General features: G+C 39.9%; 1 protein-coding gene across 15 annotated transcripts in view; it reads right to left on the bottom strand.

The window, feature by feature from the left end:
- Positions 1-12895, bottom strand: part of CLASP1 (cytoplasmic linker associated protein 1) — a 171885-nt gene that overhangs the window by 21795 nt on the left and 137195 nt on the right. For all 15 annotated transcript variants that reach the window (XM_041472830.1, XM_041472831.1, XM_041472836.1 and 12 more), the window contains 3 exons: positions 10444-10587; positions 9107-9213; positions 410-560 (listed from right to left, as the gene is read on the bottom strand). In XM_041472830.1, coding sequence (XP_041328764.1) covers positions 410-560; positions 9107-9213; positions 10444-10587 — 402 coding nt within the window. The remainder of the gene's footprint in view (positions 1-409; positions 561-9106; positions 9214-10443; positions 10588-12895) is intronic.

Genomic DNA, 12895 nt, shown 5'->3' with positions numbered 1-12895 from the left:
AGCTGTGCACTTGGAGTGATCACAGGTCCTAAGCCTGTGAGGGAAACCATCCAAGCATTTCAAGAATTAACATTTCCCATTACAGACCTGACTACACACACTCTATGCAAAAGCCATCACTGAGCCATGATGAGCCTGAGGAACACTAGCACTGTTTCCATCCTTCATGGCACTTGCACAGAAGCCCAGTGAGCACATTCCACAGGAGGCCAGAGTTCAAAGGAAGCCAAGGGAAACAGTCAGTGAAACCCCGTAATTAAGGTATAAGAAGGTAACAACCAATAAGCAGAAGATGCCTACAAGAATACAGCAGGAACTGGATTTTGTGCACTAACAATCCACAGACAGGTTTGATCACAATGTTTTAAAATTTCACCTATCAGGGGACAGTAAACGACAGAATACTTACAATGTCACAGTCCTTCTTTCCATCACGTTTGATTGGCTCATTCAGGTCCTCTTGACTACGGAAACTAAATTTCTCAATCGCTTCTGTGACTCCACGAAGAGAGCTGTAGATTTCATCAGAGTTTAGGTTCTCCGTGTCATAATCCAGCATACTAAAGACCAAACGTATATGAAATGTTACAAATGAAACTGGAATCCGCTTCTGACTGTCAATAAAAACAAGCTGGAGACATATGGTTTGGAGTGCCCTTTCTAACAGTGACTTGTAACACAACATGGATGGAATCAAAGCAGAGTTCAGGTCTGAGCTGCCCCTCAAATGGGGCTAAAATGAGAACACATGAAAACAGGTCCGCTGTTTCTTACATTCAGTAAGTGTGCTACCTTCTGTAAACCAAAAAACCCTATCCCCAGTGTGGCAGGGTGTAATTTAAAAAGGAAAATATTATCAATCACTGTAAGAACTCAAATGGTTATGACAGCTGGTGGAAATGAGATCAGTGAAATTTAAGTTTAATGATATATGAAACTATGACAGATTTAAATGGAAAGGAAAATGTAACTTAGTCTAACATGGCCCATTTTAATTTATAAAGTAGTAAAACCTAACTCACTTGCACAGTGCCTTGATAAAAACAGCATTTCAGTATTTGGCCTAAGTTTGGGAATTCTCTCACTCAAACCTGACACTTTCTTGAAGTTTATCTGCTCTTCAGAAATTTCTCAGCAACATAAATCCTCAAAAGTTTTGGGGTTCCTTGAGGAGTTATCCAAAATAAAGTCCCATGATAAAATGCCTTACATGCAAGGGCAGATGGTATTAAAAGATCAGGCTAAAGAGAAGTTCCTACAATCTTTGAGAAAATAAAGAAGCATTATTGGCAGGGCTTTGCTCTATCTAGGAGAAGTTGAGTTTGCATGACAATCACTAAATGAATAGATCCAGCAAGAGAAAACAATTTCTGGCAGAGTCTCAGATCTCATTAGAGCCAGAAGCAAGTAGACTGAATCAGACATTTACATCAAGTTGTTTGTCAATAAATGGCAAGAAGTGGCTCCCTACAGTGGTGAATTACTATTTCATAACATTTTGGGAAGAATGACAGGATGGGCTTGGAGGCAGATGGCTGAACTGAGTTGTGCTCCTTTTCCACAAAAGAAAGATTCCCTATGAGGTGGGTGGGGGGAAAACCCAAACAAACAAACAAGAAAATCCCTTCTGAATTCTGCATACACAGCTGTTATTTTCAATGGAACCAAAAGCAGGATATTAAATATCTATTAAATATCTAGAACCACAGCTTTTTTTCTGGAAGAAACTTGGGGACTTCAAACAGAGGATAAGAAGGACTGCCCAATTCCTTTGGGATTAACACACTGAAAATAGCCATAATCCCTGGCTCCCAAGCAACGTCTTCGCACTACACTCACACAAGCATCAGCACCATGTATTTTGGCAAAGAAACCAAAGAACAATTCCCCAAACACTGTCTGGCAGACCAGGGAGAATGAGAAATCATTTAACAGACCAAGATCAGGAAACAAAAGCTGTTCATAAACCTACAGAAGTTAAAGTATTTAAGGCTTTCCAGACAGCTGAACAACAGTAATGCACTGTGATAGCTTTCCAGACAGAAGGCAAGGCAGTTTTTAGGTTCTTTAGAAGTACCAGTCAGGAATAGGAAAATCTTTGTTTCATACAATCTCAAAAATATACGTTTTGAGCTCAAGCATGTTGAATTCAAAGATCTTAAAGGGTTTTTCATACAACTTTGAAGTGGGCAATGAAACCACCATTTGAAAAGGTATACAAGTGACTGTACCTGGGTCCTCACACCAAGAGATGACATGACTTACCAAAGGCCACACAATTAAATCCATGGCAGAAAAACCAAGAAATAATCACAAATGTAATACTGACAATAAATCTGCTGAAGTCATCACTTCTTTCCTCAGAGATGAAGTCTGCCCTACACTGTCACCAAAGAACAATGAGAATGCAGACTCCTCACTGCTAAAGGACTAAGGTGATTTCTCAGAGCCACCAATCTGAAACATTTGTCAAAGCACAAACCCACATTTTAATAAAAACCTAAAGAATCCAGTGATTTCATGTATCAGGAGTAAGCCTGTGTAGGAGGTCACATTATGGCTGTGCTCGACATGAATGAAAAATCTACAATGTGAACACACGTCTCTACTGACAGTATGTGCACTGGAATACTTCACAGACAACACAATGGGGGAATAAAAGTAAAATGGAACTACACTCACCTTTCAGGAAAAAAAAAAGCACAAAAGGGAAAAGAAATTATCACCCATGCAGAAAACTAGAGGAAAGGCACAGGATGAATAAGAAGTGAGTAGATATGAGCAGTGTTTAGGGATGTCACAACATTATTTTCCATCTGCTGCACAAAACAAATGCAGCTGTCCATAAGTCATTATACAATTTGGCAGTTTTCCAGTCTGGCATGACATACATTTTACTTCCATAAATCGTTATTCAGTTTCCAATCCTAACTATGTGTAAGTAGTCCACAGTTTAGTGTCTTCAAGCAGTACACACTAACTCACGTCCTTGCACTTTCAGGCTCTGGGCTGGAAAATATGTTACATTATTCCAAACCTTATTATCTGGCGTCTGATAAAAGAAGACAGAAAAAACACTCTCAACTACTTTTATTCCAAAAATCAACATGGATCCTCTCCACAGTGTCCTAGCAGAGTCAGAACATTAATTTAAAATTTTTAATTCTGCAGGTATTCATAGAGGTACCTACTACTGCATTCTACTTTCTCTCTTAAGATATCAAGGTTCTCAAATTTTGAGCCCTGAAAGAAAAATTTCTTTGCTTTTCTTTCAACAGTTTTCCATTAGAACCTTTTGCTTTAAGGAAAGACTACATATAGTCCTTCCTCAGGTAGCAGACATATCTTTAAGTCAGGAGAAACCACATTTATAGATGGTCTGTTGTCAGGGTTTAAACTTGAAAAAATCCAAAGAATTTAACAAAGATCTGACAAATTAAATTTGTATTCAGTTTGGGGTTTTTTTCTTAAAACCAGCATACAGTTTTAGTCCACTTTATTGATCCAAGAGCTGTATGCAGACTGGAACAACACGTGAGGGCACAGGAGGAGGAATAGATGTTGAAATTGCGACTGATAAACTCAAAATCTTGTGGTAAGGTAAGGACAATATTAATTTCAATACTACAAATTTCCAAGATGTTCCACAATCACATTATACAAGCAAAGCTGTAGGTGAAGTCAGTCCTGAGCTGCATGTGTCCATCTGGAGGTCTTCTAGTGCCACATGCACAGTGCAGCCAAACAGAAAGATCCTGCCCCTGGTATCGTAACACAACCAGTGCCTGCCAAAAGTGCTCGGCAGCTGTGTTCTGCATTGGAAACTGACTGTGAAGCATCCTCCCTGCCATCTTCTTGAATGGGTGAAAGAATCTGGAAAAATCCACTTTTTGTTATCCCCACTTGCATGGTGCATCTTCCCCAGGCAGCGAAGTGGCTGCCCGTCACCCCTGCTCTCTGAAAGCTATCATCATCCCTGTTCCTTTTCCAGCCAAAGCCTCTGCAAGTCCCACATTTGAACAAATCCCGTGGTGTGAAAGGTAAATAATACTGTGACACCTCAGACAAGTTGGTTTAACAGGTAGCTTGTTACCTGGGAGAGTAAGAGCGTCTGAAAGTCTTGTGGGAAGGAGCAGTGGGGATGGAGTTAGGCTGAGAAAGGGGAGGGGGGTGCTTCGACAGCCCATCTGCACTCCAACCCCAGAGCCGACTGCCGTGACCAGAGGAGAAACAAAAGAGAGAAAAAACAGAGAAAGAAGAGGGAGGAAAAAAAAAGAAACTATAATCTGAGTGGCTTAGTGCTGTCATGCTGCCTTAGAGAGAGAAAAAAATTAATAGAAACAAAATTAAACAAGAATACTCCATTGCGCCTCACAAGTCTTTGTTTTGGTCTTTATTATTCATTTCCATTTTTATTCCTAACATAATATGATTCACAAAAAATCCAGTCCCTGCTTGTACTAACCAGTAGATTTTACAAATGGATATAGGCTCTATAAACAACTCCATTTATAATGTTCTACGCAAACAATCCCTGACCACACGTGTATCAAAACTCTAAGCAGGTGTTTCTAAGCAACAGGATTTCCCTGGAAGAAAGAAAAATTGGATTTTTTTATTAGACACCTGAAGGTACCTTGCAAAGTTTGTCTCCTGGTGCCTCTATAAAAGCCTGCAATCAAGCCCTACATAATCAGAAAACCTTTCCAGGCTTAAGATCTGATCCTGTTTCACCAGACTCAAACTGAACCCAAATATGCAGCAAGCGAAAAGTCAGTCTGGAGTGTAAATGTATCATGGGGACCTGGCCCAGGTCTCAGCAGACAAAGCTGGAAGATCTGGGTGAAACCAGCCTCTGAGTTGTTTCAGATTGCTCCTCAAACTTTCACAGGCCCCTTTAATTTATTGTATGACCCCATGCCTTTGGGTCAAGACTTCCATTCCTGTGGCAGTTTGTCCAACCTCTGGTTTTGTCCTTTTCCTGTTAAGGTACATGGATTTTGAAAATCACCTTCCAAATGAGAACAGATGCTTGAGCTGGTGGAGTATTTACAACACTACTTTGTTTCTATTACATTTCAGCACATTGTCTTGGATAGTTGTATTTGTACATATGCAAGTGAAAGACACTTTCACATGAGAAGTGACAAACAAGTCAAGAATTGCTCCAGTGCAAACAGCAGCAAAGCCAGTTAAAAAACTCCTCTGAAGAGCAGTGTCAAGAATTTCACTCATTAACCAGCAACCAAATCCCACAGCTATTATAATGCCAGTATTATCAAGGAAATACTCCAGACTTCCAGGCTGATGATCAGAAGTCTCACAGCTCAGGTGTCACCTACATGAACATAGGCCACCAAACAATGCAGGCTTGTCTTTATTGTATAAAGTGAGTGGCTTATTTTAATTCTGTTTCCATGCCTTTGCTTGCTCAACTTAATACTGAAAGTGTCAATCAAATTTTGTTTTTACTGGTATTTTTTATTATCAGCGAAATAGCAAATATTTAAACTTACATAGCCAGATACAATTGTAGCCTTTTATTCTGATGCATTTCCTCTAAAGATCTTTGAAGGACTAAACGTTTTTGGCTTTTTTTTTTTAATTTTGGGTGATTTTTGTTTATTTGTTTTTAATAATAAAAAGTAAGCACGGGCTTCTGGGCTACTAATAATGACAGAAACTCATTCCAAATGTATTAATTCAATTACTCCTACAAAATTCTACTAGGTGAAATTCCCAAACTGAATGTAACACTTAAGTTTGCAGAAGTCGATTTACCATTCAGAACAGTATTCTGACACCAAAGAACTTCACAACTTAGTGTTTGCCATTTTGTACTACAACATAATATATTAAATCTCTGAAGATTTCTCTCTCCTACACAAACTCAAGCCATTTATCTGTGCTTTTCCTAGGAAACATTCTTCTCTTTCAGTCTGAAGTCTGGCAGTTTTTTCCTATTATTTTCAATCTTCCCAAATGCCCTTCCCTGTTTTCTTTTTCAGAAAGCACATCTCTCTTCCATAACTCCTCTCACCAAAAACTGAAACTGTTAAGGAAAAAAAAAAAGCAGCTACAAATGGAGAAGTAACTCACAGATGCAGTGGATATGTTATAGTGACCATGAAGCAAAACTGGAGGGAGTAAATGAAGGCAGGAGGAAGGACTCTGTCCAAGACACTGAAGCATGCCACCCTCCTGAAGACTTTAGGGGATACTTAAGCAGATGTTATCATCTGGATAGGCAAATCAGTTGTTTGCAGAGTCCACTTCAATCAAAGCATTCAAAATCTATCCATACAGCCCAAATATATGTACACATAAATACACAAACACACAACTCCCAAAAAATCAGTTACCTGGAACACATACATAATACAGTAAATCTGTATCAAGGAAACCTTGCTGACTGATGTTGAAGATATTACCCACAAACCATTAGCAATATGGGAGAGCAGCTATGTTTAGCAGCATTTTCATATTTCTACAGGACCCAATTATCCTTTCTACACATATCCCAGCTCCAAAGACATGCATGCCTCTGCATTTGACTCCAGTCTGTGAACCAAGAAAAAAAATACAAGGAAAGCATGATCTTCAAAACCAAAGCTAGCATTAGAACTGGAGATAATCCTTCCACTGACTACACTCAGGCTGCCTGTACAAGACATGGGCAGGGACAAGGCAAGCAGGCCTGCACACAGAGCACCCCAGGAGGCAATGGGAATACACAACATGACTACAAACCTTTGGTAGTAGGCCCCCTGAAAATGTAAGGCCAAGCCTACTTTTGGAGGAGAGCTACACAAAGAAACTGGGAATCTTTATCCTTTTACACTGCTATCAGAATGACCTGGGTGTGCTTACGTTCTGAGTTTGTAGAGAGAAAAGTGACATTTCACAGCAAGCATTTGAAATGGAAACGTGACACTGAAATACCTATACCAAAGAATGCAATACTGCAGCATACCCTACTTACCACAATCTGTCAGCACAGCTTTCAAAGCCTCTTCTCTCAAAGGACAACCAGAGCTAAATTCTCCCTTTAAGTCAGGACCATGCCCAAACTGTGCTACACAAGACATTTTCAAGAATGATGGAGCCCAGCAGAGCTTCAGAAGCTACTGCCCCTGATTTGCAGTACTTGCCATTGCCTTTTCTACAAATGGCAAAAATATGCAGATACTGTTACAGCTCAGAGGGCACTCACAGCTTCTCCCTTGCAAATATTTTAAAGAGCTTTCGTAGCAGCTTCCACCTTCACCTATCACTGAAGAGCAACTTTTAAACATCACTCTTGAATAACTAAATCTAGCAAGGAAGCAGAACACACTTCTTGAAAAGACACACTTTTTTATTAAACACCTCCAAGAACTCTATACAAAATGGAAGGAATGACTGTTTTCTAAAGGAAATTCCTGGGCAACTGCATCCATGGCAGAATTCTCTGGAATTATATGCCCTCTCAAACTAGTCCTTGAGAACAAATCACATATGGAAAAAATCCTTCAGTTTCTAAATCCAAAATGCTAGAAAGCAACAGCAACAATGTACACTGGATGCTTTAATCAATACCTTGATATTTGCCTCCTGACATCAAGAGGTGAGAAGAATGCAAAGACAAATAGAAAATAGTGAGTGAAGTGGCAATAAACAATTGTATCCCAATGGCAAAACCCAAAAAGCATGGCAAAAGGTTGTGGAATTACAAAATAAGTGCCACTTGCCAACATGGCCAACAAAACCACAACGTAACCACAGGGAGACACAGTCAGTAATTTCCCATGACAGAAATCAGCAGGGCAACAATGCTCAAGCTAGTCAAAGAGGAAGCAACATAGTTGGAACTGTTCCCCTGAAATTCCACCACTTAATTTCTTAATGAAACCTTTGTGGAAAAAACTCATAATAGGCAACTTGGCTTCAGCATGCAAACTTTTGGTTTAATTTTGAATTACAGCAGATTTAGAAGTCACAAAGATGCATCTAGATACCCAAAATTTTCTCAGGAAACACCAATGATTCCTATGCTGCTGGAGTTAGTATAATTATGCATTAAATGCTAAAGGCCTGTACTTTTCCTGACACACTGGAACTCACATGTCTTAAGCATCCCTTCAGAGAGAGTTTTGCAAGTAACATGGGTAGATGAATAGATTTCAATGTAAATGACTACACTGCACTATGAACTGCAGTCCTCACCCAACACGGCTCCTCATGCTTCTTCCACAACCTGTCATGAAGAGGACAGACAAGGGCAGCAGAATTTAAGCTTCTCCAGCATGAACCAGAGCTTGTCCAGATAACAGCTTGCTGCTTTCCTCCAATATTTCTATGGGTCCCAGAACACACTGTCTGCAATGCCATCTCCCCTACTCTTAAGATTTAATGCTGCAAAACACCCACATTCCCAGCAGCCAAGAGTCAGTGTTGGCTGAATACAAGATTTTGAAGTGGACCAATATATTCTAGGGTAGCACCTGCAGCTTCAGCAAAACACCTGGTTGCAATAGACCTGCTGCTCAGAAGAACAGGCCACTGCTCTGCTGGTGAGGAGCCAGGTGAGCAATTTGGAAGGTATTCAGCAGCGAAACAGTCACCACCTCTGCCTGTCCTGCATCCTCACAAAGAATAAGAGGGGAACAGCAGATACAGCACTTCTCTCAGCAGCACAAGCCCTGTAATATAGTCAGAAGAATTACTGATTACAGGTCCACACCTAAAAAATGGCACAATCTGAAACTCCTGTTCTGAGAGTCATCACAAACTTTGTGACATATGCAATCTCAACAAGACCTTATTTCTAATGCTGCCAATTAATATTACCTTCATTATCCACAAATGTATTTCTGAAGAAGGCCACAAAAGAAAACTAATATGATAAGAAAAGATATTAAGATTACACAGACAGCATGAGGACTGGAACACTGAAGTCAATCACCAGCAACATGTTATCATGTTCAAACACTGCTTCTTTGCAGAAACATAGTGTAAACTTATTGTCTTGTTTCTGCTTTCAAAGTGAGTCATATTCTGCAAACACACACTTGGTGTTGAAATCCTTTAGTATTTTGCAAGGGGTTTAATTAGCCTGCCACATTACCTTGGAGACAGTCCACCATGGGAACAGTTGGTAGGTGAAGTTAAGGGGCTGGTTCTGCTGCTGGAGTGCCGGGAAGGAGTCCGACCAAGGGTATTGCTGGGGGAGCCCTGACACAGAAGCAGGAAGACAGGGATTAGCAAAGTGTTGCAATGCACAGGCAGGAGTACAGCAACAGGTCCAAACAGTGCCTCTGTTTGCTCTAGACAAGCTTAGTGCAGTTTTGATTATGCCTCTTGACCTAAAACTCTGCAGCCATGGTTCATGTAGCCATTAATATGCTCCTGAAAATATGACTGTGAGGATAAAGAAAGTGTATGTGCACTTCTCTACAACCCACAGTACCTGCAATTTAAATACACAACATGTATGGCCTGCAAATATTGCCAGAGAAATGGTCAATCAATCCAGCTTCTCAAACAAGACTTGCAAGGCTCCAAAATATGCTCATCATTACCCTGACAATTTAATATTCTAATTACACAGCTATTTTCCACATTGTCTAAAGCATTCTGATTATGCTTGTTAGGAGCATAAGTAAGCAGTCCAACTTAGCATTTTTCCACTGGCCTGCACAATCTTTTGTACCACAGCAAAATGAGTAGAAATTGCTCTCAATTCTGACACTTTTCACACAGAGTCAAAAGTATTAGAGAATCCAGACCATTTGCCTGGAAGCCTCACACTGCAGTTCTAGCTTACACTAAATTCTACTTAGCCCTGTGGAAGTAGAAAGATAGGAGGGCTCAAATTCCAGCAAGTTCACAAGATTTCCACATTAAAAAGACAAAAAATTCCTTAATCCTTACTGCTCTGGGAAGGGAAAGAAATTTCCTATTTAAATCTACCAACATATTGCTTCAGTGAAATAAAAATTCATATAAAAGCAAAACAAGGTAATGGGCATAGAGTGAGGTGACCCTGTAGGCCATATTAAAGATCCTGCAAACTTCTTAACAGACAGTGCAACTGTTATTAAACTGATCTCAATAACAGTCATAAGCCAGAAAATCTGTGGTATCAAGATCTGTTTTAGCCAAAAAGTCATTACTGGCAGGACTTTCAAAAGCACCACCAACTTGAAAGCACAAACCCCACCAATTTTAATGCATTTCTCAGTAATTTTTTAATCTCTTCTGGTTAGGACTATATTAAATTTTAAAATAACTGAGTTTTTTACTTTAATGGTCCCTATTAAAAGCAAAATCAAACAAAAGCCTCTGTTGCCATATTGTTTCAAGACAACAGTTACAGATAATTCAAACTGAACATCTGCAACAGCTTATCAATGAGCTGCTGTCTTTAGGGCTCTGCTGTTTGCAAGGACAAGGGCCTCTCACCACACTGGTGTTACTGGAGTTCTTGAGGTGGTTGTGCAGGAGCTTGGTAGCACCATCCTGGAATGTTTTTGGCAAGGCACCAAGTAACATGGTAAACTCAGGGGTGTTCAATTCAAAGAGAGAAATCAGGACTATTTGTGCTGCCTGAAAAGAAGAAGAAAAAAGAGACCATCAGTTTTTGTTCTTTGAAAAGAGCATGCGTTCTCTTGGTAGGATCCTTAGAGTAAATGATGTGTGTTTCATTCAAAAAGAAGATTCCCTTACCAGACACATCTTTGAAATGTTCTTTGCGATATATCATAATGAATTACTAAGAGCAATAGTTAGCTTTAGTTCTTAAAGCTTAAATATATTTCTGCATTTATACCATTATTTTCCCAGATGTGAAGTGTACAGCTATTCACAGCCTCGTGAGAAACACTTACCTTTGTCCTGTCCAGCACATATTTCAGTTGAACAAGTTACTGCAAAGATTTACTGAAAATAAATAAAAGTGGAAATTCAAACAAGTATGAAGACTCTGGGACTGTGATTTGTCATTCCTGTGCTTTTTATTTTATGTGTGAATGGGATGAGCTCTCTTCCCACCCAACCTCTTCTCTTCCTAGGGATCCCAAGTTTGTTTCATCAAACAGATAATCCACCTCTCCTTTTAAGTCTTGACCACTCAAGCTTTTTCAGCAATTAAAGACTCCATCTGAAATGGAAGACCTACGAGGATGGTGACAACCACCGTTCTCTCGACCATGGACCAGCTAGACTCCACCACATTTCCTAAATTTAGTAAATGAAACTGAGGTACCACAAACAATTGAGAATTCTATCATTAATTTTACTGGACAGGGTTTCTTTATGTGCCTCAGAGAAATCCTGCCAGAACAGGATCTCCCCAAGTCCATTAGCAAACACACCAATCTGCAAATCCTGAACCAAGACAATGGAATCAAATGGGAATGGAAGCAGAATAAATCACAGTGTGCAGACCTGAAAAAGTAATTAACATCACATGTTCCTAACCAGACTTCCCCAGCAGCATCCAACCTGTGTGGATGCACCAGTTCTGTGGGCTTTTTCCCTGACTTTACCTTGAAAGTATACAAACATCAATAAAAATAAAAATGAAGCTACGATGAAGGACCTCTGATAGTCTGCAGCAGCACTTTTTCCAAGGGGGGTGTAGCCATTGACACATCAGCTTCCAAAATACATATCTGGACACAAAGCAGTGGCTTGGGCTCACAAAGTTAAGAAGCAAAGCTACACATGCTCTTATTTTGGAAAAGCATACACACATGCTTAGGAGGAGCAGACACTTGGGTTTGACCCTTTCAGGAACTTTCTAAAATCTCCTAAAAATGAAAAATAACTTTGAAAAGGACATAAATGTAATTCACTGCTGTGGGGATAAATGTACATTCATCGTTCTCATCACTTTAAAGAAGGATTTTTTAAGTAAGTAATGTGCTCACAAAGTTGCCATAATTAATTGGATCTGCAATTCCTTGTAGAGTGGAATTCTTCACAGATGATGAACTTGGGTACACAAGCACCCTTCATAGTGGAGGGGAATCACAGTACCCCATTGTTTCAGTATGCAAACTGCAATGCAAGCTATACTGTTTCTTCTGCCATCAGCAGCATCCAGCACAGCTTTGTATATAAAAACATTTTCCATCCACGAAAGTTTGGTTGGTATCATCCTTTTCATATGGCCAACAAAGGAACCAAGGCCCACAACACTCAACAGGCTTCCAAGGACTGCAGCAAACAACAGGTCTTCAGACTTCATACCAGATGGATCATGCTGCCTCTCCTGCCAAAACTCTTACTGACTTGAACAGAAACACAGTATGTCATTATTCACTCCATTCTAAAGACCCAAGGATGAAAGAAGTGGGGAGATAGCTTTCCCCGTGACTTTCTCAACTCCATTGTCTACCCTCCTCTGACCTGAAGTTTTGGCAACTCTGCCATGAAGCCTGCCTGGTATCCAACAAGGAAGTGTATTTCTGTCCATTTTGAGCCAAGAACTTTTAAGCTTTCACCAGCACAGTATTTTCTGTAATAAAAACATTACTGCACACAAGAGATCTCAGAACAAGGAACAGCAAGTTGAACTGAATGCAAAGTGACAAGTCATGCCAACGTACATTCCCGCTGGTGAACAGCATGCGTATCCTCAATAGTTAGGAGTGGACATGCAGATCCTCTGTGTCAGAACAAGCAGATCTCACATTCATTGAGATTAAATAAAAACCAACAAAACCAAAAAACCCCAAACCAAACCCCACAAAAGTTGATCAACCAGGTTCGCATATTGAGAATTGCTTAGAGATTAGAGTATCTGGAGCTATCAACTGGTAAGTCAGGAGCTGCCCAACAGAAATGTTTGAAATGCATCTCAGAGATCTGAGAGAAACCTTCAGCAAAGCTATCCCACAAACACTAATAA

The sequence above is a fragment of the Pyrgilauda ruficollis genome, unplaced genomic scaffold (genome assembly GCF_017590135.1).
Source record: "Pyrgilauda ruficollis isolate IOZ18807 unplaced genomic scaffold, ASM1759013v1 scaffold3, whole genome shotgun sequence".
Taxonomy (NCBI): Eukaryota; Metazoa; Chordata; class Aves; order Passeriformes; family Passeridae; genus Pyrgilauda; species Pyrgilauda ruficollis.
The sequence above is the reverse complement of the archived record's forward strand: the minus strand, read 5'-3'. Positions and strand labels throughout refer to the sequence as shown.